Consider the following 21455-nt stretch of genomic DNA (forward strand, 5'->3'; position numbering starts at 1 on the left):
AGGAGCGAGTGCGGCGCATCCTCTCGCATTCCGGGCGATGACGGAGGACGAGCTGCCAGGGCGGCGACGGCGATAATGCGTGTAGCAACAGTGAAAGCGAGGGAATCGCTGGCGAATCCTTCGACGCCACCGCCTCTTCCCTAAATGCGGGTCAATGGCGAGCCAGCAGCGATGGGGGCGTAGGTGAGATTTTCCCCAGAATGGCGCACCAAGCCCTTCCTCCTTCTCCTCCCAATCCCTTGGAAGATCGCCAGAATTCTCCCAGCGCCGCCGCCACCGAGTGGCCGGAGAAGGCAAATTTCGGAGACTCCGGGCTGGCGAAATCTATCGCGAGCTCCATCGCGTCTAGAAGCTGGGGATCACCGCGGCAGCAGCAGCAGCGCGATTGGCCGGTGGCCGACGATTGCATATTTTGCAAGATCGTCCACGGCTATTCCCCGGCATTCAAGGTACTGTGATCTCTCATGGATGTTCTTCGTAGATTTTTTATTTTTTTTCTTTCTCTTTGGCAGCTCTACGAGGACGACTTTTGCGTGTGCATTCTCGACATAAATCCACTGTGCTATGGGTATGAGAAACTTTGTTCTTGGTTCTAGAAACTCTGTCTAGATCTTATCATCGTCTCTTCCAGGCACTCTCTACTCGTTCCCAAGGGTCATTTCCCGGCACTGGATGCTACTCCTCCAACGGTAAGCATCCATTGTTTCGAGCTAAGACTTCTTCTCAAACGCTAACGCTTGGAGGATTTCTTTCTTTTTTCTTTGTCACATTCTCGCTTGCTTGTAGGTAGCGGCGGCCATGTGTAGTGTCGTGCCTTTGCTGAGCAACGCGATCATGGGAGCGACTTCTTGTGGTAGGCTTTCTCCTTAAGTTATTTCTTTGTCAAGTTTGTCCGAGAGTCTATATAGTTTCTTACTGCTCACAGCTTCCAGATTCTTTCAATATGGTCGTCAACAATGGTGAGGCTGCCGGCCAAGTCGTGTTTCATGTAAGTGTGACGATTTCTACTTCCTTTTTTCTGGGAGTTTTCTAAGAGACAACGCTTTACAGACTCACTTCCACATTGTCCCGAGGTTCTCCGGAGATGGGCTATGGACAAACGAGGTACTTAAACGAGATTTCCTATAAGTTCTATGAGCTTGACTTGATGCATTTGCTCCCAGAGTGTGGTGCGCAGGCCACTGTCGACGTTCAAGGATCCCACTCAGCTCACACTCGCTGTGCGATCCATCCTGAGGAACAACGAGTCGTGAAAGCTAAGAATCTCTGGCAAGGTTTGTGTACTATTTCTTCGTGATACGCCCCTGGTCTATACAGAAATTCATCGCAGATTTGTATTCTTGTTCCTCTCGTTTGTTGGCGCGTCTGTGTCGCAAAGCTTGGCTGTCTGCATCGAGACTGATTGAAGTATCTCTTTCACTGCCACTGTTCGTTGATCTTAAGTTTCCAGCTATGGCCATTCTCTTTTATCCTTGTTCCTTACAGGCGAAGGACGAAGGGTTGTCTTGGTCGAGACTGGACTGCCTGTTCTTTGTTTTTCTCCCCCTCTTTTTGTTCTTCTGGATGGTTGGAGCTGTAAAGTTTTGGAGAAACACTTGGCAAACACTTGAAAATCGTGGTCAAAAGAAATAAAGAGATGGCAGCTTTTATGTTGGCAAGTCTAAAGCGCTGGAAGAAGAAAATGAAAAGATGAAATGTTAAGTCTAAGATTCGGGTCGCCAACTTTCTATCCGAGGTAAATGTATGGATCAATATATATCTTGTAGCATACATTCCTGACAATCTCAGACTAATCTTTTTGAGAAGATCAAGAAGGAGAAAAGACTAAAATAAAAGGCTGGAGACTTTCAGCGTGTTAGATTGACGTGAGGACAATTACACTAACTCCAATTAACTAACTAGCATTACTGAAGGGAGTTTTTGCTTTCAAAGGTTGGAGGCTTCCTCCAATCTTCATATCCAAACACTGTGCTCAAAATAAATAAAGAGAGTGCAACTTTTATATTGGAAAGTCGAAAGCGCTGGAAGAAGAAAATGAAAAGGTGACATCTAATTCTAAGATTCCGGAGCCAACTTTCCTCTATGAAAATGTATGTATCGTAGTAAATATCTATCTAAGGTTTCATGGTGTAGTTGGTCATCACGTCAGTCTAACACACTGAAGGTCTCCAGTTCAAACCTGGATGAAGCCATTTATTTTAGTCTTTTCTTAAGGTTATAAGTCAAGAAGAACCTTCTATAATTAACTACATGAAACACTACTTCAAGATGAGGCATACCTTAGACGTTGATCATTCATGAGCGTTCCCTTGAAGTGCTTCCAGAAGAACTGAAACATCAAAGTTTGGGGAACTTCTAGTATAAATCGTAGTTGAGGCTGGACGCAGGCGAGATCCAGGTGGCTCGACCGATTCACTGGATCTCACACTTACCAAGTTTGAAGTTTCCCAAGGATCATTGAGATGTTTCCATTGCATCTAACTAAAATCAACGAAATTTAACGATTCATTAACATAATACTGCTGAGACCTCGTTTCGTCACAGCTTCGTGCTCTCTGTGAGAAACATGGAATAAAAAACTAATGCTCAACATCCATTAAACTTCTATTGCTTCTTGAGTTTATAATTTGGGGGGTTGGGTTGTGCCAGGCTAAGGCGGTAGTGTAAGGCCAAAGCGACACGTGGAGAGCCGGGTAGCAAGCTACCGGTGGCCCTCCTCCCACAAAAAATTAGGTTAATAGCGTTGGGACACGTGGTCCCATATCAGCTATTAAACTGATAAGAACAGATACTACACTTGATCTTAGCCAAAAGGCCGAGAAAGGTATGAGTTTTCTTTGCCCAGCCCTCTGTTTATATACTCAAGCCCCGGCACGATTCTGCGCCTTCGCATGTGGGATAGGGCGCACGCTTATGTTGCCCTAATAAAGAACCCTATGGTCTCCAGTTCGAACCTGGAGAAAGCCAATATACTTTTTATCTTTTCTCAAGAATGTAGATGCAAGCTACGAAGAACTGGATCATGAGATCGTTCTGGAGGATCTTCTCAAGCGTCTAGAAGTTAGATCGAGCTCTTGTGTCAAAAGCTAATCATAGAGTTTAAGATTGTCACGACTGTTTCTTACATGACACTAGAGAATGTATCATGTAGTAGCGGACGATCTCTGCGCGCTTAGATAGTTCGTCGCCATACCCATCACCACAAACCTACAAACGAGCGAGTAGAATCAGTAACAGAGAAACAGAGAGAAAATCCACAAACTCACGCCAGTGCCATGACCACTTGCTTGAGATCGTTCTCCAAATTCTTCATGTTCGCGAGCGATTGCGCGCAAAAAATGAGGGCAAGCCACGATCCGATCTTGTTCTACACCAGATCTATGAGCTCCAGCTCCAAAATCCAAGCTCAAAATCAACTCACCCGGAGCATGATGCCGAGAATTCCAAACATCACCGCCAGCAAGCTCGAGTAATCCGGAGGAAGATCCTGCGGAAGCACCACCGGCGGGACATACGGCCGGGCCGCCGACGGCAGGCGCGGATCCGATGGAAGCGCTCCTCCCACGCCTTTGCTCATGAACCCTAAATTAAAATATTTGTCCCTATCCAGGCCCTAATTTTTAGAGAGCGCCATGGGATTCAAGGATGAGCACTCCTTCGGTAAGTCGATTTCGCGGATTTTCTCCATTCTCTCTGTGATTCCTTCCTCCGAATAGATAGCAGACTCGCCGAATCGTCGAAAATTCGACAGAAGTACGCTGATAGGATTCCGGTAAGTCCAAATCTTCCTTTTCCTTCGGATTTTCTTCGAATTTTTGGGGTGATCTTGGGCTTTTCTTGTAGGTGATCGTGGAGAAAGCTCCGAGATCCAACTTACCAGCCATGGACAAGCCCAAGTAAGTACTCCATCGCTCAAGCTCCCAATTTTCTCTTGAATCTTTTCCTAGCCTTTCTACAGCTCCATTCCAACAGTTCTTCCCAATCTCATCAAAATAAAATTTTTCCATCTCCATCTCTCGAGCTCTCGAGCTCTCCATCTCAATCTTTCGAGCTCCTTTCCTTCATTTCCACGATCTCGATTGACAAACTTTTCTTTTCTTTTGCAGATATCTCGTCCCCGCGGATCTGACTGTGGGGCAGCTCGTGTACATCATAAATCGCAGGCTCAGCTTGTCCCCAGGCCAGGCGCTCTTCATCTTCGTCGGAAAAGTATTGCCACAAACAGGTAATCTTCTCGCGGAAAAGCTTCTTGTTCTTGTTCCTAAAGCTCGAGTTCTTCCCAGGAGCCATGATGATGTCGATCTACAACGATTACAAGGACAAGGATGGATTCTTATACGTAACTTACAGCGGGGAGGAAGTATTTGGAGGAGAAACCATATAAAAGAAATCAAAGACAAACATTGTAAATGAAGAAATTTGTACAGATTTATATTGATCTTTGTGTTCATGTTATTGGTTTTGAGGTAGTGTCGTGTGGTTTAAGCAAAGTTTGGGGATTTCGTATAATGTACAAGGGCTTCTTTGTTGGAACGATTTTCGTCTTACGGTCCCATAGTCTAGTGGTTACGACATTGGACTTTGAATCCAAGAGCCCGAGTTCGAATCTCGGTGGGACCTTCTACTTTTCTACCTTTTGTTTTTTCTTAAGTTCTTTGGAGCTAGCTAGGGTTTTTGGAGGCGAGCACGATGCATTGTCCGTTTGACGCGCGGATTCTCCTCATTTTCGGCGCGATCGCATTCCTCGTGCTCCAGGTGGGAAATCCCTGGCGGAGATTTCATAGATCCGTGGCTCACTCGGATTTGTGTTCGTGACAGATGCGTTTGTTTGCTACACAGTCGGATTATGCCGATCGCATTGCCGCAGCTGTGAGGAAGAAGAAATTCATGGTTTGCGATTGATGAGCTGAGCTGCTTGTGACAGGTTGAATCGGAGAATCGATGTATCAGTCAGCTAAAGGCTCTGATTGATCAAATAAGCTCACAGCAAGGAAGGATTGTCTCTTTGGAAGGTGCGTGCCAAACACATTTTGTTGTTGAAACGAATGATTAAGTACGTCGTTTCTCTTAGAACAAAATAAGCGCCTTGATACGAAGGTTCTACAGCTCTCTACCAGAATTGTCGACTTTGAAAGTAAGCTCTTGGTTCTTTCTTTTTCGTTTTCTTGTTCCTTATTGCTCGTTGATGTTGCAGATCAGGAGACGTCGTCCCATCTTACAAGCGCGCAGGTAGATGGAAGTGATTTTTCAGCTTTAAGCTTTTAACTTCTGAGTCTTTCTCAGCCTGTGGCAGCTGTGGTCGTGATGGCATGCAATCGCGCAGACTATTTGGATCGAACAGTTCAATCTATTCTAAAGTATGTTGTTTGAGATATTTCTGGCCTCAACTCTTTTTTTTCCCCTTTACCAGATACCACAACTCTGTGTCAGCCAAGTTCCCTCTTTTCATCTCACAGGTATGGATTGCGTTCAGGGGGAAGGGACTTGTTTTTATAATGCTTCTGGCAGGATGGAACAGACCAGCAAGTTCGGCTGAAAGCTCGAAGTTTTCCGCAATTTACTTATATGCAGGTTTTGGTTAATGTGTGGTGTCCATCTATTTCCTTTTTAATTTCTTTTTCTTTTTCTTTTCAGCATTTGGACGATGAGCCAATACACACACAGAGTCCGGGAGAGATAATTGCCTACTATAAGATTGCGAGTATAGTGCGATGCTGCAGCACTTGTATGCTGACTTACTTCACTTTTTCACAGGACATTACAAGTGGGCACTGAGCCAGCTTTTTGATAGACATAGCTTCAGTCGAGTAATTATTCTGGAAGGTAATTCATGCTTGCTTTTTCTAAAGAAACTTTACGGTGTTTCTTATAGATGACATGGAGCTTGCGCCCGACTTCTTTGACTACTTCGAAGCAACGGCTTCATTACTGGATAAAGACAGGTAGAGTTTCGTGCTTTTATGCTGTTTGAATTCCTAATGTCCGATTAACATGGACAGTGGTTTTTTGAATAAAGCTCTCTCATTGCAGTTTCGTCTTGGAATGATAATGGACAGCGGCAATTTGTACAAGATCCAGGTGCGTTAGTTGCTTAAATCGCTCTAGTTTGAAGCCTATGAAATTTCTGTTAAAACAGAGGCTTTGTACCGATCGGATTTCTTTCCGGGTCTAGGATGGATGCTTAAAAAGTCTCTCTGGACCGAGCTTGCGCCCAAGTGGCCAAAGGCGTACTGGGATGATTGGCTAAGGCTCAATGAAACTCGTAAAGGGCGACAATTCATTCGACCGGAAGTCTGTCGGACGTACAACTTCGGAGAGCATGTAAGTTCTTTTGTTTCATTCTTCGTGAACCAAATACTTTCATGCAGGGATCCAGTTTCGGACAGTTTTTCAGGCAGTACCTAGAAACGATAAAGCTCAACGATGTTCAGGTAACTTCAACGTGGAAAAATCTCATGAACAACTGTCATTCTTGCAGGTGAACTGGAAAGAAGAAGATCTTACGTACCTCATGGAAGTATGCCACTGTCACAGTAACCAATCTATATTGTTTTCCTTACACTTCTACTCGCAGGAGAATTATAAGAAGCATTTCGCTGAACTTGTCAGCAAGGCGGTGCCTGTTCCGGCGCTGGAAGCTGCAAAAGCTTATAACATAGACGGAGATGTGCGAATTGAGTACGATAGTCAGAGAACGTTTGAGGCCATTGCTCGTCAGTTTGGTATATTTCAGGAATGGAAGGTACGATGAGAACACTCCTTTCCAAAAAAGCTGATACTTTACATCGCAGGATGGTGTGCCGAGAACTGCGTACAAAGGCGTAGTTGTTTTCAGGTGGCAGACTTCACGCTATATATTCGTTATCGGGCCTCATTCTCTCAAGGACTTGGGCATAAACTAGAGCTTAAGGTGGATTCAAATTTTGACTCCTTGTTTATCATAGCAGGCTACACTGTTGAATTCGTGCCGACCAAAACATGTGAGACGGCCATCTCAGATAATCTTCGAGACGAGTAAATTCTGAAGTTTCCTCGTGGCCAATATTCCTCCGCGTCTTCAAACTAACGAATTTTTGCTGGTTCTTTTGACGAAATATACCAAGACAGGAACATCCGGAGGACAGCATACGGGTCTGGCAGGCACTTTTGACCAAAGAGCAGCTACTACGGTATAGTATACTGCTGGCCTCAACTACCTCAAACAACTTATTCTATGCATAAATTTCCAGGACTCTCTTCTTTTGGAGAAATCTTTGTCCTCGGCTTTGATCAATCTAAGCTCGGACTGTCCAAGGTAAACTTCTATGATTTTTCGAGTTCTTTTTACTGCCTGAGTACTTTTTATGTAGTTAGGTGTGGCTTTGAAGATTGCTGACATTAGTTATTCTGCCGCAGGAGGAATATAAGGCTACCACTTCTACAAGGACAGGGGGGATAGAAGTTGCGACGTCAGGTGGTGGTAAATACGTGCGCTGCCACCTTCTGCCTGGCATCTGGGTACTTTCCCCTCATGAATGTCATTCATTGTTTTAGTAACTAGTCCTATTCTTTTTTAGCAGGCTGAAGAAGTCGCCACTGCAAATTTCTCCAGAGCAACGAAGCGACGCTATCAGCCAGAGGATTACGTTGGTAACTTTCATGGTTGGGGGAACGAAAGGCACCAGCACCAACCAGCTTTGATATTCTGCTTACAAGGTACCTTGTATTGCTTATGGTTTTCACGATGTCCCTGTCTCCTTTAATGCCTAGATCTCTCCTTTTACAAGATGGCGGGGACGACTTGATGCAGCCGGCCAGTGCGGCAGCAGCAAAGCGATGCTGTTCTTTGCTACGGCAAGACTGCTTCGCTGCCTTTTCTCTGGCACTGCTCCTCCCCCGTGGGTGATTAGTAAGTTAGTAACATGTTGCAGTCGAGCACCTCGCTTTCTTTCTCATATTTTTCTCCTGTTCATGCAGGTTTTCCTGTATCCAAGTCTAGATTCCTCTTTGCTCGATCGAGTTTTACAGCCAGATTACTTTCCACTCGACTACTTCGATCCAACTTAAAAGCTCAATGAAAGACATAGGTGAGGGCTTTGGATTTTGCCTCGTTTCTTACGATTGTTACCTCCAGACCTTCCAAATTGCTTCTCAGGACTTTTTCACGACCAGATTGTCTTTGCTCCAAGTTTTAGCACTGTGGCCAAACTATAAACTTTGCGGAGGTGAGGCATTTGATGATTTTGTCTCGTTGCTTACGATTCCTACTTCCGGCCTCTCCTGTGATCGATCAAAACCATTCAACGGCAAAGGCGGTGCGATCTTTAAAGCCATGGCACAGAAATTTATACGCGAAACGATTGCTTGCTTGGAGAGTAGCCGCGCGCCGTCGACTTATAAATGGGTGGAACATGGTGGCGGCTGACTGGCGTTGACTTGGAGCGAGTTCTTCGTCGAATTTTTTTTTTTTCCTTTTCTTTGGTGTCGTTGAGCGTGTCAAATTGACTGACCAACGCGCAATGCAAGCAGGAGGTCAATGGAAAGATTTAGAGTTCATCAATGCCAAGCATTAAGATTTAAATATCATGGGCATGGGCTGACTTTTGCAAATGGTTTACTCCTTGCAATTCGCGCACTTTGTGTAGCTCAATGCGAGCGAATGAAGTTAAGGAAAGAAGCTTTGAGAAGCCTGTGATGGTAAGAAATGGTACTGTTTGCCTTGTCAACTTTTTTTTTCTTCTAACTTTCCAGGCTCAGCCCACTGCTCATAACTACTGGCAGATGCCTTTCGTTTGTCTTGCATTGATAGTGGGGAAGGAAGAAATTGTGCATCACAACACAACACACACTTCACTTTGACAGAGAGCTGAGATTCCTTTTCCACTCCACCACCACCCACAAGCCCACATGGAAAAAAAGCAAGAATTCTATCTTCACTAGACCTAGGCTTTGAATTGCTGGGCAGTAGGAGAAGAAAAAATGAAGAACAATCGCCCTTCCTGCTGATCTTCAACACATAATGAAGCAAACTTGATGATCTTTGGCCAAGGAGAGCTTTTCTAATGATCTTTGGCCAACCATACCCATCAAAGTCTCAGCCAGCCAAATACAGCCACAGATCATTTGTGTGTGCAACAACAACAATTAAAACGCCCCCAACAGCAGCAACAAGAAAAAAAAAAAAAAAGAGGAGAAAAAAAACTGAGAGAGAAATGAGCCTTGGTGTGAAAGCCCAAGAAACTTCAAACGCTTAAATCTAAGCAAATTCCCCTAGAACATAAGCGCGTGCGTTTGAATGGGGTAAGCGCGCTTAACTTTCGTGTATAGGCCAGCCCCTCGCAGCAATGGAGGCGACGGTGCTGGCGCCCTCCTCCTCCTCCTCCTCGACGATGGCATCCAAGCTCTTCTCCTTCCTCCCTTCCTCCTCTTCCTCCCCTTGGCTATGGAAGTGGAGCTCCTCATCGCAATCGTTCTCCTCGGGAGCCTGGACATGGATTATCACCTGGGCTCTCATCTTGGCGTGGTGGATCTTCCTTCACCGGTTCCGGCAGGGGGGGCTCCGCGGTCCCAAATCCTGGCCCCTCGTCGGCTGCCTCTTCGAGCAGATCGCAAACTTCGATCGCCTCCATCACTGGCTGCTAGATTACCACCACAAGACGTGGACCTTCTCCGCCCCTGTTCTTGGCGTCAACAACACCTTCACGGCCCATCCCGCCAATGTGGAGTACATCCTCAAGACCAACTTCGTCAATTACCCCAAGGTATAGCAGAGCTCAATCCATTCTCTGCCTCGATCGATTGCGCTCGCTCGCTCGATTCCCTGCCGCTCGGCTCCTCCATGCATTGATCGCGATTCTCCGACATGGGCTTCTCCCAAAATCGCATTTTGATGCCGCTGGCCACCGCCCACCTGCATTGTCTTCTCGATCGCTCGTGGTCGGTGTTCTTGGCTGATTCTTTTTCTTTGTTTCTCTTCCTTCCAGGGGGAGCTCCTGAGGCAGCGATTCCGCGACATGATGGGCTATGGGATCTTCAACGTGGATGGGGAGATGTGGATGCACCAGCGCAAGGTCGCGACGGTGGAATTCGCCTCGTCCAAGCTGCGCGACTACAGCACGTTCGCGTTCCGCGATCTCACGCTCAAGCTGGCGGGCATCCTCGCGGATCGATCCGGCACGGGCCAGGCGCTCGATCTCCAGGTCTGCGCAAAGATCTCTCTCACAAAATCGAGACAATCAGCGCGAAAAAATCTTTCTCTCTTGTGACAGGACTTGTTCTTAAGGCTGACGCTGGATTCCATCTGTAAGATCGGCTTTGGAGTGGAGATTGGCTGCCTACGCCCGGATCTTCCACTCATCCCCTTCGCGCACGCTTTCGATTACGGCAACACGCTCATCATCCGGCGATACATCGACATGTTTTGGAAGATCAAGAGGTTCTTCAACGCCGGATCCGAGCGCGAGCTCAAGCGATGCATCCGCGTCATGGACGATTTCCTCTACCGCGTCATCGAGCGCCGCCGCCAGGAGCTGAAGCAATCCAAGGACGTGGTAAGCTGGAAATCCAAGTTATTCCTTAAAGATTCTCTAATATTCGCTCTTCGTCTTCCTAGGGCCGCCCCGACATCCTGTCGAGATTTCTCTCGCTCGACGAGGAGGAGGCCTACACCGACAAGATGCTGCGCGACGTGGTGATCAATTTCGTGATCGCGGGGCGCGACACCACCGCTCTCACGCTCTCGTGGCTCTTCTCGGAGCTGGCCAAGCGGCCCGAGGTGGTGGAGAAGATCCTGGCGGAGGTGGATCGCGTGTTTGGGGCGGACGAGGAGCTGGAGGGAAAGGATTCGATGAGCAAGAAGGAGCAAGTGCTCGCCAAGGTTGCCAATTTCTCGCGGAGGCTGGATTACCAGGGATTAAACCGGCTACACTACTTGCAAGCCACGCTCACAGAGGCGCTTCGTTTGTACCCGGCCGTCCCTCTGGTAAGTGATACCAATCCGAGAGATCGTGAGCTCATTTCCTCGATTCATGCTCTTGGGTCATCGCATTTTGCTCGAATTCTTCCACCGATTGCTCGAATTCTTCCACCAATTGTCACTCCTCTGCTTTTCCCCTGTTTTTCTTCTGTTTTCGCGGATTGCTTGCTCCATCTGGGTTCGTCAATTTCCAGCACTGATTACAAATTCATGCCTTCCATTCCACTCCTCGATCGCTGATCCGTTGATCCTGCAAAAAATTCGTGGATTTTCTCGCAGGAGACCAAGACGGTGGTGGCGGACGATGTTCTTCCCGACGGCTTTAGCGTCAAGGGCGGGCAATTCGTGAGCTACTCGTCGTGGGCGATGGGCAGGCTGGAAGAAATCTGGGGCCCCGACGTCCTGGAATTCAAGCCCGAGCGATGGCTACGCAGCGACAACATCTTCCAGCCCCAATCTCCATTCAAGCTCACGGCATTCCAGGCAAGAAGAGAATTTGGAAAAGTTGGTTTGTTATTATTGTGTGTGTTCTTGACGAGAGATCTTTCTTTTGTTCTTCCAGGCTGGGCCGCGAATTTGCCTGGGGAAAGATTCGGCCTACTTGCAGATGAAGATCACAACCATTTTGCTGCTCAGATTCTTCAAGTTCGAGCTGCTGGACGAGAAGCCTGTCAACTACAGAATGATGGTGGTGCTCTACATGGCCAATGGACTGCTCTCCAGAGTTTCCTTCCGTTAGGAGAGCCCCCAGAGTCTTACAGATCCACCAGCACTACTGAGCATAGGAGAAGAACTAAAGCGTCAGAGAGATTCAATGCTTGCATCAAATACGATCGATGATCGATAGATGATTTTAAGAGCACAAGAACGAACCCGGTTCCATAAAAGCGGCTCTGGATGAGAGACGACGAACAACACCTTCACAACTTTTCTTACTGTGTCTGCAAACAAAAAGAAAAAACTCTCAAGTGAATAAGAAAAAGATGAAAAACAAAGGCTTTGGAAAACCGAAGGAGAAGACGACGAAGCAGTCCCGCTTTGATAGATACGTTGATGCGCGGCCGATTTCTTCCAGCTAGATTGCATTCAAGGCTCGGCGAGAAACCGTAACACCAAAACGTAGCAGCAGCACTAAGTGATCGGTTTGGTTGTTGCTGTCATAACTCCTTTTCCTCTTCCAATTCTTTTCCTTCGCTTCTTTTTCCCTGTGTATCTGTTTGTTGGATCACTGCCTTTTGGAGGCCTGTCGGACAGCCTTAAGTATGTCTGTGAAAGCCACCATGCCCAGCAGGGAGCCTGCGTCGTCCACAACCCACAGCTGATGGACTCTGTTCTCCAGGGCCTTGGAGATAACCTCCCTGAGCGATGCCGACGGCTGGCAAGTGATAAGCGGCTTTTGTTGAGGATCGAGCGATGCTGCTGTCTGGTCGACAGCCTCGATGCATGCGGCCCCGAATCCAAACCGCCTCGCGAGGAACGCCTTGTGCGAAAACTCGAGGACTGATAGCGAGGCCCACTTTGTCAACACGTCCGAGTTGCAGCCTCTCAAATCACTGGCCGAGAATGTCCCAAGCAACCGTCTTCCATCACCCTGTAAAAGGCAAACAAACAACGCGCACAACTTAGCTCCAGGAACCAGAGAATGAAAGAAACAACCAACGAACCACCAACAACATACCGCTACTAGCTGAGTTGCAAGCTGCGCCACCGGCGATGGATCAACGATCGCCACCGCCGTCAGGAACGCAAAGCGCATCGCCCTCACTGCGTACATCACCCGCATGTCCGCGGGAGCGGCATAAACGTTCTTGTTCACCGCTCCGAGGCTGCTGATATCAGTCGACATCAAAGGCTCCAGCTGCTGCGAGTGGACGAGCAAGAACGCTATCACGTCCGTTTGAGTGAGCATGTGATAGCCGGGAGACGATTCGACTACCTCCACACCAGAGACGTGATCCATCGCGCTAGAAACTGGAACTAGAGCCCGGTGAATTCCCTTGCTCATGGGCTCCATAGTGTCAGCCAACCTGGAGAGCAAAAGAAAGTTCTTTAGCAACAAAGCTAGCTTCCTAGTTTCTCTAAAGAGAAAAAAAAAATGAAACTAAAAGTTCTTACGAGGTGTGAGGAGCGATGCTCCAGAGGCTCAATCCTTCCAAGGAATGCCCGATGATCTTGGAGATGGCAGTCTGGAGCCTCTCGCAGCTGCCATCCTCTCGCTCTGCGACATGGATGAGAATGTCGAGCACGCTCACCATTCCAATGTACTGCTTCCGCGGCGCTCCGGTGCTCTTGTCCGATTCCACGACCATGGAACCGCCGGCGCCGATCCAGTGCCCGGGCGGCGCCGCCACTGGCACGGCCAGGATGTTCTTGGCCAGCAACACATTGAGTGTGTCGCCCACCGTCGCGGTGTACGGGACCTCCACAAGCCTTCCCTTGTCTCTCACCAGGTCCTGGACGGAAGTAGAGTGTAGAATCTCCAGAGCGAGCTCCTGCTTCTCCATGGACGATCCTCCAAACCCTAGCAACGATATCCAAGCAAGACAAGATCAATCGATCGATCAATGCCGGAATCACCTCAGATCGAAACAAACAAGCCGACAAGACGATCGATCGATCAAAGGAAGGCGCGCGAGCGTGGCAAGAGGAAATGCGGTAAAGAACTCTAAAACCCTAGAAAACAAGAGGACAATTGGCGCTTTCTAATTGCGCCACCTGGCATAGACCTTGTGCCACCTGATCGCGCCATCTGGCGTCTTCTCATTGTGCCACCTGGCATAGAAAAAAAAAACATAAGCCTGATTTGTCGCAATACATGTTCAAAACCCCGCCAAAATTGCTCGCTAGCAGCTAGTCTTCGTGGACAGCATCCATGAGATAGATTTTGCTAAAGCTCTGTCCAGCAAACCTGGAAGAGGAAAAAGAGATGTAAGCAAAGATCGAAAGAACAATGGAAAACTACAACGAAGAACTCACCCATTGATCTGGCTGCAGTAGTTTGCGATCTGGTTCGTGATGAGATAGCTATCGAGACGAGACGGCTCTGGAATCGACTTGAAGACCGCATTGTTTGGATCGTCTTCCGGGAGAGGATCCTCGCCTGCTTGTCTTCTCGCCATGTTCTCGGCCCTGGAAGTGGATGTTTCTATCATAATGCAAAGCAACGTAGCGAACCGTACCTTCGTTTCTGGAGCCAAGCCTGCTGCTGTGTTTGCTGCCTTGCCAGATTGCGATAGTAGAATTGGAACTGGAGAAAGGACAAAGCAATTCAGGATGAAACCAAAGTGAGTGGTGAAGTCCATTTACCTTTTGCTGCTCCATTGAAAGATCGTCCATGCACTCTATGAGGAACTCTAAGTTCTTTTCCATGAATGGATTGGTCGAAAGCACGAGTCGATCAAAGTCACACTGGTATGGACAAACATATGAGAGGGAAATGTTTTATCAAGTTCCATACCTGAGTAGCCGGTGAATCGGTTTCTAGCTCTGTCATTAGAGCACTCACAAGAGCCGAGTTTGATATTCTGACCTGCGGCGTCGTCATGATCAGTAAGGATCGACTAACAGATGTGTATACTTACAGGAATTTCTTCAAAGATATCTTGCCAGGTGACGTTCTTCTCTCGAAGTCTACAGTGGTATTCATTAGTAATTTGGAAGTACATACAACTATAGCTTACTTTTCGCCATTGAAGTTATTGGAGCGATAAAGCTCCATGAATGAATCGGTGAGCCTTAGAGCCTTGAGTGCGAGGACACCTTGACTGGACCTAAGGGGATCATAAATGATACAAACGCAGCGTTTTATGTTTTCCTAGATTTGCAATGTTAGAGACAAACGACGATACTGAAAGAAAGAGAAACAACGCACCTGATAGTTTAGAAAGGTCTCTATTAGCTCCACAGTTTGGAAAGAACCCATGTATGTCGACTGGTACCTGGAGAAAAAAAGTTCTTAGATCAAGAAAAGAAACAAAACTCTTCGCATACCATCCAACGGTATTGTTGTCAACATTGACTTCTCGCAAGCATCTCATCATCTCGAGCTGATAGTTCGCTCCATCCGATTCAAGCTCTTCATCCTCTTCTCCACCTCTGCTCTGCGCAAACCAAGAGAGAACTAAGCTCAAATCCAATTTTTCCAAGCCTACCCATACCGGGAATGGAAAACAATTTGTAATCTCGAGCGTGGTTCCAATATCCAGTCCCAGGAGCTGTCCAGTCACGAGCGCAGGCATACATTCCTTGCAATGCTTGATGATCTTGAGCACCACCTGTGGTGGAGACAAAGAAAACACTAAGAAAACCTTTAAAATCATCGCAAGTCACTCACAAGGCCATCGATTTGGACAGCGCGCAAAGGGCTTGTGACCTCCTCTTGACTGGCGATCTGCGCAAAGGACCGCACCAGAGCTGGAGAAACGCGATGAATCAAACCATCGCCACATCGATTGAAGAGAACTTACGTGCTGGCGCCTCAGACATTGAGCTCCTCCGCCCTTGCGCGATTAGGGTTTTGGGCACAGTCGGCTATATACAGCCCTAGCGAAACTTTCTATCCGTTAGACGTTCGAATCGCAGCTGAGAGAGGAAAGGTTTAGGGTTTTAAGGGGAGCGGACGAGCGATCGATCGATCGAAGCGTGCGGGCATGGGGACTGGGCAGCAAGCGGCGACGCGCGATGTGATCACGCTGAAGGGATCCTCGTCCATCGTTGGGGAGTTCTTCTGTGAGTATAGGAGAATGTGTGTCGATCGAGTGAAAATCGCATGATTTGTTTGTTTTCTCATCCTCTTTTTGTGTGTAGAATGTCATTAGAACCAGCATTTCTTCTCGATCATCGTTTATCCCCTTCTTCTTGAAGAGATCGAGTGGAAATAGCTTGATTTGCTTGTATTTTCATTCTCGTTGTATGTCTAGAATGTCAATAGAATCAGCATTTCTTCTCGATAATTGTTTATGCTCTTCTTCTTCTTTGATTTCTTTTTCTACATGGTTTTCTCACTTGTCCATTGTTTTTTTCCCTTGCAGCTTATGCTGTCAATAGCATTCTTTTCCAACGAGGCTTGTATCCATCTGAGCAGTTTGATAGAGTGAAGAAATATGGCTTGACAATGCTAGTTTCTCACGAAGACAAAGTGAAGGGCTATATCTCGGCAGTGACTTCGCAGATTGCCGGTATGTTTCTTTCTCGTGTTCTAACTTCTCTTCATCCAGAGAGTGGCTTGATTGTACAGATTGGTTGCAAACTGGAAAAGTCCAGCGCGTTGTGATGGTGATCTCGAGCTTGGCAACGAAAGAAGTTCTCGAGAGGTGGAACTTTTTGATTGAAACAGACCGGGACGCCACAGAAACGGGGTAAAATTCTTCTCTCCAAGCTTGCTCTTGACTATAGCGTTTTCTTCTTTCTCAGTGCCACGAAAGAAAAGAGCGACAAGGAGATAATGCAAGAGATTCAAGCCATCATGCGACAAATCACCTCCAGCGTCACATTTCTTCCTCACCTCGAAGAATCATGTAAGCAATGTTTTATCTTTTCTCACTTCCATTCTAAAACATCTCTCAAGGTTCTTTCGAGCTGCTTGTTTACACCGACACGGACTTGGAAGCTCCCACTTCCTGGGAAGAAAGCGATCCCCGGCTCATCAAGAAAGCCCAGGAGGTGAAACTACGCTCTCTCAACACAAAGGTAGGCAATAATTTCGCCCCCATCAAGCTCTCACTCCCTCGTTTCTCTCCATTTTTTTCTTCGCAGATCCACAAGATCGACTCCTTAGTCGCTTACAAAGTAGACGACGATTCAAACGTCTAGCTCGTGTAAAATTCGAAGCTCCCTTAAGCGTATTATATTATCTCTTAATGCATTAGTCTTAGACTAATCACGGTCTGACGGTTAGCGTTAGCTTATTAAGATCAACGGCTAATTTGAAGTTGTGTTAAGCGGGTAAGATTTAGACTAATCATGATCGGACGGCTATCGTTAGCCTAGCAAGATCAACGGCTTGCATTCTTAGATATAGACCCCCGCCGCCGAGGTTTAGGGTTCGTCAAGGCGAGGAGCGGCGGCGAAGAAGGACGAGTCTGGAGCCATGCAGATCTTCGTCAAGACATGTAAGTTCTTCCTCGCTCTCGATGCGGCGCCGCCGATTCTGATCGATTCCGCGCTCGCGCGCCTCGATTGTTTCCAGTGACCGGCAAGACCATCACTTTGGAGGTCGAGTCCTCGGATACGATCGACAATGTGAAGACCAAGATCCAGGACAAGGAGGGCATCCCCCCGGACCAGCAGCGCCTCATCTTCGCGGGCAAGCAGCTCGAGGATGGGCGCACGCTCGCGGACTACAACATCCAGAAGGAATCCACGCTCCACTTGGTGCTGCGCCTCCGCGGTGGCGGCAAGAAGAGGAAGAAGAAGACGTACACCAAGCCCAAGAAGATCAAGCACAAGAAGAAGAAGGTGAAGCTCGCGGTGCTCCAGTACTACAAGGTGGACGATTCGGGCAAGGTGAACAGGCTGCGCAAGGAGTGCCCCAATCCAGAGTGTGGCGCCGGGACTTTCATGGCGAATCACTTTGATCGTCACTACTGTGGCAAGTGTGGACTCACCTATGTCTACCAGAAGGCCGAGGCGTAGAGAGCCTGGGATGAGAGCTCTCTTCTCCCATTTTCCTGGAACGCTAAGTCTCTCTCTTTTGATTTCCTTTCTAAGCTCTTGCTATATGGCAGTGTTGTTTTGTAGGCTAGCTTCTCTTGTTAAAGGTGGTGCTTTGGTAAGCAATTGCCAAAGCTTTTCTATTCACGAGTTGTATCTCTATTTCCAGGGCTTTCTTAGAAATAGAGTCTAAGCATTCCACTCACTCTTTGGCCATCTCGGTTGATCCAAGATGATCTTGTTTCAGCGCTCATTCTTTCTGGAACAAAGTCTTCACATTGCTTTGGTAAGCAATTGCCAAAGCTTTTCTCTTCACGAGTTGATCGATCTTTCTTTTTCTGTGTTCCAGCTTCTTTCGTGCTCTAGAAATAGTTGTCTAGGCATTCCATTTTTCATGGAACGCGTTACTTCTCTTGGTATATGGTGGTGTTGTGAGTTTAGTCTTCACACTTGTTCAAAGCTTCTCAGTCGCTTTGGCAAGCACTTGGTTTTGCTTTGGCAAGCAATTGCCAAACCTTTTCTCTCCAAGAGTTGATCGATCTTTCTTTCTCTGCCACGAAACTTTCGTCTTCACAGTTTGGATTCTCAATTGCTTTGGTAAGCAATCGCCAAAGTTTTCTCGCGAGTTAATCGCTCTTTCTCTCTGTTCCAGGGACAAACAAGTTTCTTTCTCTAGAAATAGTTCCTTTTCTATGAAACGCGTTACTTCTCTCGTGGTGTTGTTCCAGCGCTCATTCTTTCTGGAAGAGGTACGAAAGTTTAGTCTTGTTTAAAGATTCTCAACTGCTTTGGAAGGAAGCCTTTCTATTCATCTCTTTCTTTCTCTGCGTTCCAGGGACAAACAAGCTTCCTTCGTGCTCTCTACAAATAGTGTTAAGCATTCCATTTATGGAGCGCGTTACTTCTATTTGGCCGTCTCGGTTGATCCAAGATGTGGTGTTCATTCTTCTGGAACCTCGAGAGCGACGTAAGTTTAGTCTTCACACTTTGTTCAAAGATTATCATTTTCCTTAACCAAATGTTTGTTTACAGTATTTCTGCTCGTCCCGGCTTAGAAAACGACAAATAACAGAGCTTGTTTCGCGCGTTCCTGCGAGGCTTGGCTATGGTTTCCACAACCATGGTTGCACTAATCTTCGCGTTTCTTCTCGTTGTGTGCGCAGTCGAGGGCCATGAGATCCTCAGCAGGAGAAGCTTTCCAAAAGGCTTCGTGTTTGGAACAGCGTCCGCGGCATACCAGGTGGAGCTTGAGTTTTTCGTCTTTCTCTTCTTTTCTTCTGCAAACACTCAATCAACGTTTATATTCCAGTATGAAGGCGCTGCTAGAGAAGGTGGAAGGGGTCCAAGCATCTGGGACGTTTATGCTCACACTCCAGGTAGAGACTAGTCGGTTACATAGCTCTTGTTTATCGGTTTCTCCAGGAAAAATAATGGATGGAACAACTGGAGATGTTGCAGTGGATCAGTATCATCGTTATAAGGTCCTGAAAGCTCTATCTGGTTTGGTTTTTTGCTCCTGACCGTGAACCAACAGGAAGATGTCGGATTGATGGTGGACATGGGCGTGGATGCTTACAGATTTTCCATCTCCTGGTCTCGGATTTTCCCTGGTATGCTACATATCAGCTACTTGCATCTTTGAAAAGATAGCTCTTGCAGAGGGGAGGGGCAAAATCAACCAGGAAGGTGTGGATTACTACAACAACCTTATCAATGAACTTCTCAAGAAAGGTAGGTAGGATCAGTTTTTTTTTCTTTCTTTTTCTTGACTTTTTATCTTCTTTGTCTTTTTTGGACAGGGATTCAACCTTACGTAACTTTGTTTCACTGGGACAGTCCTCAAGCTTTGGAAGATGCCTACAAGACATGGCTGAGCTCCAGAATAGTGTGAGTTTTCACTAAACTCGGAGGAGTCCATTGTGCTTAAAGCGTTGATTTTTACAGGGATGATTATGCAGCTTATGCCGAAGCATGCTTCAGAGCGTTTGGAGATCGTGTCAAGCATTGGATTACTTTCAACGAGCCTCATGTGGTTTGTAACTTTGGTTACAATTTTGGCATGCTTGCTCCTGGAAGATGCTCGTCTGAAGTTGGCAATTGCTCTGCTGGGAACTCTTCAGTGGAGCCTTACATTGTTGGACATCATATCCTTTTATCTCACGCGTCCGCAGTGAAGATATACCGAGAAAAATACCAGGTCTCAAAGACGTGTTTCATTTCCTGATTGGATTTTCTGGCTTCTATTCTTTTCTCAGGAGAAACAAGCTGGAATCATCGGTATTACTCTCGATGCGCAATGGCACGAACCTTTCTCTAGGTCCTCAAAGGATAAAGCTGCAGCTAGAAGAGCCTTGGACTTCAATCTTGGATGGTAAGAGCTTCAGCTCTCCTAGACTTTCTGACAAAGAATGGTTCTAGGATGCTGGATCCAATCATGTTCGGGGACTATCCAGCAACAATGCGCTCTCGCGTTCGCGACCGTCTTCCAAAGTTCACCAAAGAACAATCCAAACGTCTCAAAGGATCTCATGACTTCATTGGGATTAACCACTACACAAGCTTTTACGACGCAGACGCTAGTAATTCTAATCATCCACAAGCAGCGTTCTCCCAACAAGCTTATTTCAAAGACACTGGAGTTTTCTCTACAGGTTTGACAAGTTCATACTCTTTCTTCAAAAGCTTGAATCCCATTATGGTCGCAGATATGAGGAATGGTCGTTTAATTGGACAGAACGTGAATGGATTTTACATCGTTCCATTCGGAATGAGGCGCCTTCTCAACTACATTCGTCTCCGGTACAACAATCCAACGATTTTCATCACAGAAAACGGTGAGCTTTGGCTGCTAAAGTTTCTTTCACTAAATTCGCTATCAGGAATAAGCGACGTTACAAACGCGACAGCTCCATTGAAGGAAGTACTCAACGACACGACAAGGGTGAATTTCTTGAAGGCCTACCTTTCCAATCTTCGAGCAGCAATTGCGTAAGCTTCTTAACTTGGCAAGCTCATGTTCTCTTTTTCATCATCTCCGTGCTTGTGTAGCGATGGCTCCGATGTTCGCGGCTACTTTGTGTGGTCTCTGCTGGATAACTTCGAGTGGTCGAGAGGACTGTCAGTGAAATTCGGCCTTTATCACGTTGAGTATGAGAAGGACTTGCAAAGAGTTCCCAAGAAATCCGCATGGTGGTACAAGAAATTCCTGACAAAGTAGTGGTGCCATGTATAGTATAGTAAATTTATTGCAGTCCTTAAAATTACCATCCAGTCAAGCGCAAATTCTCCGTTTTTATTAACACTAGCAACCGAGAATTTTATTAGTTGTCCCTTTCGTTTAGCAATCATGCTTAATATGATAATTAGTCTGATTAAGCGAAGCTGACCGCATTTTCTGTTTTGGCTAGTTTTTAGCTCTCATCACCACCATAGAAATAGAAATGTGGCTCCAAATGTAGAGTTATAGAGATGCCATATAACTTTTTGTCTATTCTTTAAATTTTGTAATTGCAAAGGTTCAGAAAAGCAGCTGATATTAATATTTGGATAGCTATCCTAGATTCAAAAATGCATACAACTAGTGTGATATATGTAACATATACGTACGAAAGGCTTAGCTTGTTTTGTTAAGGGTTTTACTTTAATCGACCTTTCTTTTTCTTCGTTCCAGGAACAAACAAGCTTCTTTCTTGCTGTCTAGAAACAGTGTCAAGCATTCCATTTTCATGGGCTTCTCTTTGTCCGTCTCGATTGATCCCAGATGGTGGTGTTCTTCCAGCGCTCATTCTTTCTGAGCTACATAACTTTAGTCTCCACACTTTGTTCAAAGATTCTCGATTTCCTTAGCAAG

At 46.6% G+C, this 21455-nt stretch overlaps 10 protein-coding genes, 1 long non-coding RNA gene and 3 other non-coding genes across 16 annotated transcripts; 10 read left to right on the plus strand and 4 right to left on the minus strand.

Moving 5' to 3' along the window:
• The first annotated feature begins 24 nt into the window (after positions 1-24).
• On the plus strand, positions 25-1802 carry LOC9637539 (adenylylsulfatase HINT3). 2 transcript variants are annotated; one of them, XM_024662265.1, is made up of 8 exons: positions 25-449; positions 513-568; positions 632-689; positions 787-853; positions 933-988; positions 1051-1104; positions 1164-1274; positions 1331-1802. In XM_024662265.1, exons 1-7 carry the CDS (start codon positions 201-203, stop codon positions 1251-1253), a joined length of 630 nt encoding a protein of 209 aa, XP_024518033.1. In that variant the 5' UTR covers positions 25-200; the 3' UTR covers positions 1254-1274; positions 1331-1802. The 2 variants fall into 2 exon arrangements, with proteins under 2 accessions (XP_024518033.1, XP_002988352.2); XM_002988306.2 differs by having other exon boundaries at positions 1164-1707.
• A 316-nt stretch (positions 1803-2118) lies between these two features.
• TRNAV-AAC lies at positions 2119-2192 on the plus strand. Its single transcript has one exon. It is a non-coding gene; the product is annotated as a tRNA-Val (tRNA).
• Positions 2193-2635: 443 nt separating this feature from the next.
• LOC112341698 lies at positions 2636-2828 on the minus strand. Its single transcript, XR_002990645.1, has one exon. It is a non-coding gene; the product is annotated as a U2 spliceosomal RNA (small nuclear RNA).
• Positions 2829-2937: 109 nt separating this feature from the next.
• LOC9636847 (protein Asterix) lies at positions 2938-3615 on the minus strand. Its single transcript, XM_002988364.2, has 3 exons — positions 3422-3615; positions 3267-3367; positions 2938-3207 (listed from the first exon to the last, which is right to left on the minus strand). The coding sequence occupies exons 1-3, from the start codon at positions 3575-3577 to the stop codon at positions 3144-3146; spliced, it is 321 nt and encodes a 106-aa protein (XP_002988410.1). The 5' UTR covers positions 3578-3615; the 3' UTR covers positions 2938-3143.
• On the plus strand, positions 3592-4455 carry LOC9637540 (autophagy-related protein 8). The gene is made up of 5 exons (XM_002988307.2): positions 3592-3660; positions 3717-3772; positions 3844-3896; positions 4107-4225; positions 4284-4455. The coding sequence occupies exons 1-5, from the start codon at positions 3633-3635 to the stop codon at positions 4382-4384; spliced, it is 357 nt and encodes a 118-aa protein (XP_002988353.1). The 5' UTR covers positions 3592-3632; the 3' UTR covers positions 4385-4455.
• A 93-nt stretch (positions 4456-4548) lies between these two features.
• Positions 4549-4620, plus strand: TRNAQ-UUG. The gene has a single exon. It is a non-coding gene; the product is annotated as a tRNA-Gln (tRNA).
• A 39-nt stretch (positions 4621-4659) lies between these two features.
• On the plus strand, positions 4660-7044 carry LOC112341679 (alpha-1,3-mannosyl-glycoprotein 2-beta-N-acetylglucosaminyltransferase-like). Its single transcript, XM_024662248.1, has 17 exons — positions 4660-4755; positions 4819-4869; positions 4925-5012; positions 5072-5134; positions 5195-5229; positions 5284-5357; positions 5411-5456; positions 5509-5571; positions 5635-5701; positions 5755-5823; positions 5873-5942; positions 6017-6078; positions 6137-6321; positions 6369-6431; positions 6479-6517; positions 6575-6742; positions 6792-7044. The coding sequence occupies exons 1-17, from the start codon at positions 4690-4692 to the stop codon at positions 6900-6902; spliced, it is 1320 nt and encodes a 439-aa protein (XP_024518016.1). The 5' UTR covers positions 4660-4689; the 3' UTR covers positions 6903-7044.
• A 288-nt stretch (positions 7045-7332) lies between these two features.
• On the plus strand, positions 7333-8565 carry LOC112341680. Its single transcript, XR_002990641.1, has 5 exons — positions 7333-7497; positions 7560-7695; positions 7750-8066; positions 8114-8204; positions 8292-8565. It is a non-coding gene; the product is annotated as an uncharacterized LOC112341680 (long non-coding RNA).
• Positions 8566-9264: 699 nt separating this feature from the next.
• Positions 9265-11961, plus strand: LOC9636848 (cytochrome P450 704B1). The gene is made up of 6 exons (XM_024662179.1): positions 9265-9740; positions 9963-10178; positions 10248-10529; positions 10592-10960; positions 11234-11437; positions 11517-11961. Exons 1-6 carry the CDS (start codon positions 9324-9326, stop codon positions 11691-11693), a joined length of 1665 nt encoding a protein of 554 aa, XP_024517947.1. The 5' UTR covers positions 9265-9323; the 3' UTR covers positions 11694-11961.
• On the minus strand, positions 11858-13570 carry LOC9636849 (SNF1-related protein kinase regulatory subunit gamma-like PV42b). The gene is made up of 4 exons (XM_002988365.2): positions 13532-13570; positions 13070-13475; positions 12633-12981; positions 11858-12545 (listed from the first exon to the last, which is right to left on the minus strand). The coding sequence occupies exons 2-4, from the start codon at positions 13456-13458 to the stop codon at positions 12180-12182; spliced, it is 1104 nt and encodes a 367-aa protein (XP_002988411.1). The 5' UTR covers positions 13459-13475; positions 13532-13570; the 3' UTR covers positions 11858-12179.
• Positions 13571-13651: 81 nt separating this feature from the next.
• LOC9637541 (eukaryotic translation initiation factor 3 subunit H) lies at positions 13652-15483 on the minus strand. Its single transcript, XM_002988366.2, has 12 exons — positions 15421-15483; positions 15288-15367; positions 15112-15228; positions 14945-15054; positions 14826-14892; positions 14635-14768; positions 14536-14584; positions 14412-14483; positions 14261-14362; positions 14134-14201; positions 13931-14083; positions 13652-13862 (listed from the first exon to the last, which is right to left on the minus strand). The coding sequence occupies exons 1-12, from the start codon at positions 15437-15439 to the stop codon at positions 13805-13807; spliced, it is 1029 nt and encodes a 342-aa protein (XP_002988412.1). The 5' UTR covers positions 15440-15483; the 3' UTR covers positions 13652-13804.
• A 52-nt stretch (positions 15484-15535) lies between these two features.
• On the plus strand, positions 15536-16840 carry LOC9637542 (mitotic spindle checkpoint protein MAD2). Its single transcript, XM_002988309.2, has 6 exons — positions 15536-15682; positions 15985-16131; positions 16191-16311; positions 16367-16470; positions 16521-16642; positions 16709-16840. The coding sequence occupies exons 1-6, from the start codon at positions 15604-15606 to the stop codon at positions 16763-16765; spliced, it is 630 nt and encodes a 209-aa protein (XP_002988355.1). The 5' UTR covers positions 15536-15603; the 3' UTR covers positions 16766-16840.
• A 141-nt stretch (positions 16841-16981) lies between these two features.
• LOC9636850 (ubiquitin-40S ribosomal protein S27a) lies at positions 16982-17767 on the plus strand. The gene is made up of 2 exons (XM_002988310.2): positions 16982-17064; positions 17142-17767. The coding sequence occupies exons 1-2, from the start codon at positions 17043-17045 to the stop codon at positions 17585-17587; spliced, it is 468 nt and encodes a 155-aa protein (XP_002988356.2). The 5' UTR covers positions 16982-17042; the 3' UTR covers positions 17588-17767.
• Positions 17768-18278: 511 nt separating this feature from the next.
• Positions 18279-20904, plus strand: LOC9636852 (beta-glucosidase 13). Of its 2 annotated transcripts, XM_002988312.2 has the most exons (14): positions 18282-18354; positions 18441-18572; positions 18638-18845; positions 18915-18981; positions 19028-19086; positions 19140-19215; positions 19265-19336; positions 19405-19492; positions 19550-19802; positions 19861-19976; positions 20024-20256; positions 20311-20439; positions 20485-20593; positions 20654-20887. In XM_002988312.2, the coding sequence occupies exons 3-14, from the start codon at positions 18711-18713 to the stop codon at positions 20820-20822; spliced, it is 1506 nt and encodes a 501-aa protein (XP_002988358.2). In that variant the 5' UTR covers positions 18282-18354; positions 18441-18572; positions 18638-18710; the 3' UTR covers positions 20823-20887. The 2 variants fall into 2 exon arrangements, with proteins under 2 accessions (XP_024517992.1, XP_002988358.2); XM_024662224.1 differs by having other exon boundaries at positions 18279-18354; positions 20311-20593; positions 20654-20904.
• The last annotated feature ends 551 nt before the right edge of the window (positions 20905-21455 follow it).

The sequence above is a fragment of the Selaginella moellendorffii genome, unplaced genomic scaffold (genome assembly GCF_000143415.4).
Source record: "Selaginella moellendorffii unplaced genomic scaffold, v1.0 SELMOscaffold_88, whole genome shotgun sequence".
Taxonomy (NCBI): domain Eukaryota; kingdom Viridiplantae; phylum Streptophyta; class Lycopodiopsida; order Selaginellales; family Selaginellaceae; genus Selaginella; species Selaginella moellendorffii.

Bases quoted from the DNA above. Each gene is read 5' to 3' on its own strand.
- LOC9637539 (XM_024662265.1), top strand. From the start codon at position 201: ATGGCGCACCAAGCCCTTCCTCCTTCTCCTCCCAATCCCTTGGAAGAT. The intron at 854-932 runs GTAGGCTTTCTC...CACAGCTTCCAG, and splicing joins CATGGGAGCGACTTCTTGTG to ATTCTTTCAATATGGTCGTC. The intron at 1,105-1,163 runs GTACTTAAACGA...ATTTGCTCCCAG, and splicing joins ATGGGCTATGGACAAACGAG to AGTGTGGTGCGCAGGCCACT.
- LOC9636847 (XM_002988364.2), bottom strand. From the start codon at position 3,577: ATGAGCAAAGGCGTGGGAGGAGCGCTTCCATCGGATCCGCGCCTGCCG. The intron at 3,368-3,421 runs GTGAGTTGATTT...GATCTGGTGTAG, and splicing joins TTCTCGGCATCATGCTCCGG to AACAAGATCGGATCGTGGCT. The intron at 3,208-3,266 runs GTGAGTTTGTGG...GCTCGTTTGTAG, and splicing joins CAAGTGGTCATGGCACTGGC to GTTTGTGGTGATGGGTATGG.
- LOC9637540 (XM_002988307.2), top strand. From the start codon at position 3,633: ATGGGATTCAAGGATGAGCACTCCTTCG. The intron at 3,661-3,716 runs GTAAGTCGATTT...TCCTCCGAATAG, and splicing joins CAAGGATGAGCACTCCTTCG to ATAGCAGACTCGCCGAATCG. The intron at 3,773-3,843 runs GTAAGTCCAAAT...CTTTTCTTGTAG, and splicing joins AGTACGCTGATAGGATTCCG to GTGATCGTGGAGAAAGCTCC.
- LOC112341679 (XM_024662248.1), top strand. From the start codon at position 4,690: ATGCATTGTCCGTTTGACGCGCGGATTCTCCTCATTTTCGGCGCGATC. The intron at 5,230-5,283 runs GTAGATGGAAGT...AGTCTTTCTCAG, and splicing joins CCCATCTTACAAGCGCGCAG to CCTGTGGCAGCTGTGGTCGT. The intron at 5,358-5,410 runs GTATGTTGTTTG...CCCCTTTACCAG, and splicing joins ACAGTTCAATCTATTCTAAA to ATACCACAACTCTGTGTCAG.
- LOC9636848 (XM_024662179.1), top strand. From the start codon at position 9,324: ATGGAGGCGACGGTGCTGGCGCCCTCCTCCTCCTCCTCCTCGACGATG. The intron at 9,741-9,962 runs GTATAGCAGAGC...TCTTCCTTCCAG, and splicing joins ACTTCGTCAATTACCCCAAG to GGGGAGCTCCTGAGGCAGCG. The intron at 10,530-10,591 runs GTAAGCTGGAAA...TCGTCTTCCTAG, and splicing joins TGAAGCAATCCAAGGACGTG to GGCCGCCCCGACATCCTGTC.
- LOC9636849 (XM_002988365.2), bottom strand. From the start codon at position 13,458: ATGGAGAAGCAGGAGCTCGCTCTGGAGATTCTACACTCTACTTCCGTC. The intron at 12,982-13,069 runs GTAAGAACTTTT...TTTGCTCTCCAG, and splicing joins AGCATCGCTCCTCACACCTC to GTTGGCTGACACTATGGAGC. The intron at 12,546-12,632 runs GTATGTTGTTGG...TGCCTTTTACAG, and splicing joins TTGCAACTCAGCTAGTAGCG to GGTGATGGAAGACGGTTGCT.
- LOC9637541 (XM_002988366.2), bottom strand. The intron at 14,769-14,825 runs GTGCGTTGTTTC...TTGCAAATCTAG, and splicing joins AGACCTTTCTAAACTATCAG to GAAAACATAAAACGCTGCGT. The intron at 14,202-14,260 runs GTAAATGGACTT...TCCTTTCTCCAG, and splicing joins TTTCAATGGAGCAGCAAAAG to TTCCAATTCTACTATCGCAA.
- LOC9637542 (XM_002988309.2), top strand. From the start codon at position 15,604: ATGGGGACTGGGCAGCAAGCGGCGACGCGCGATGTGATCACGCTGAAG. The intron at 16,471-16,520 runs GTAAGCAATGTT...ACATCTCTCAAG, and splicing joins TCCTCACCTCGAAGAATCAT to GTTCTTTCGAGCTGCTTGTT. The intron at 16,643-16,708 runs GTAGGCAATAAT...TTTTCTTCGCAG, and splicing joins TACGCTCTCTCAACACAAAG to ATCCACAAGATCGACTCCTT.
- LOC9636850 (XM_002988310.2), top strand. From the start codon at position 17,043: ATGCAGATCTTCGTCAAGACAT. The intron at 17,065-17,141 runs GTAAGTTCTTCC...GATTGTTTCCAG, and splicing joins GCAGATCTTCGTCAAGACAT to TGACCGGCAAGACCATCACT.
- LOC9636852 (XM_024662224.1), top strand. From the start codon at position 18,711: ATGGTTTCCACAACCATGGTTGCACTAATCTTCGCGTTTCTTCTCGTT. The intron at 19,087-19,139 runs GTCCTGAAAGCT...GTGAACCAACAG, and splicing joins ATCAGTATCATCGTTATAAG to GAAGATGTCGGATTGATGGT. The intron at 19,216-19,264 runs GTATGCTACATA...TAGCTCTTGCAG, and splicing joins CTGGTCTCGGATTTTCCCTG to AGGGGAGGGGCAAAATCAAC.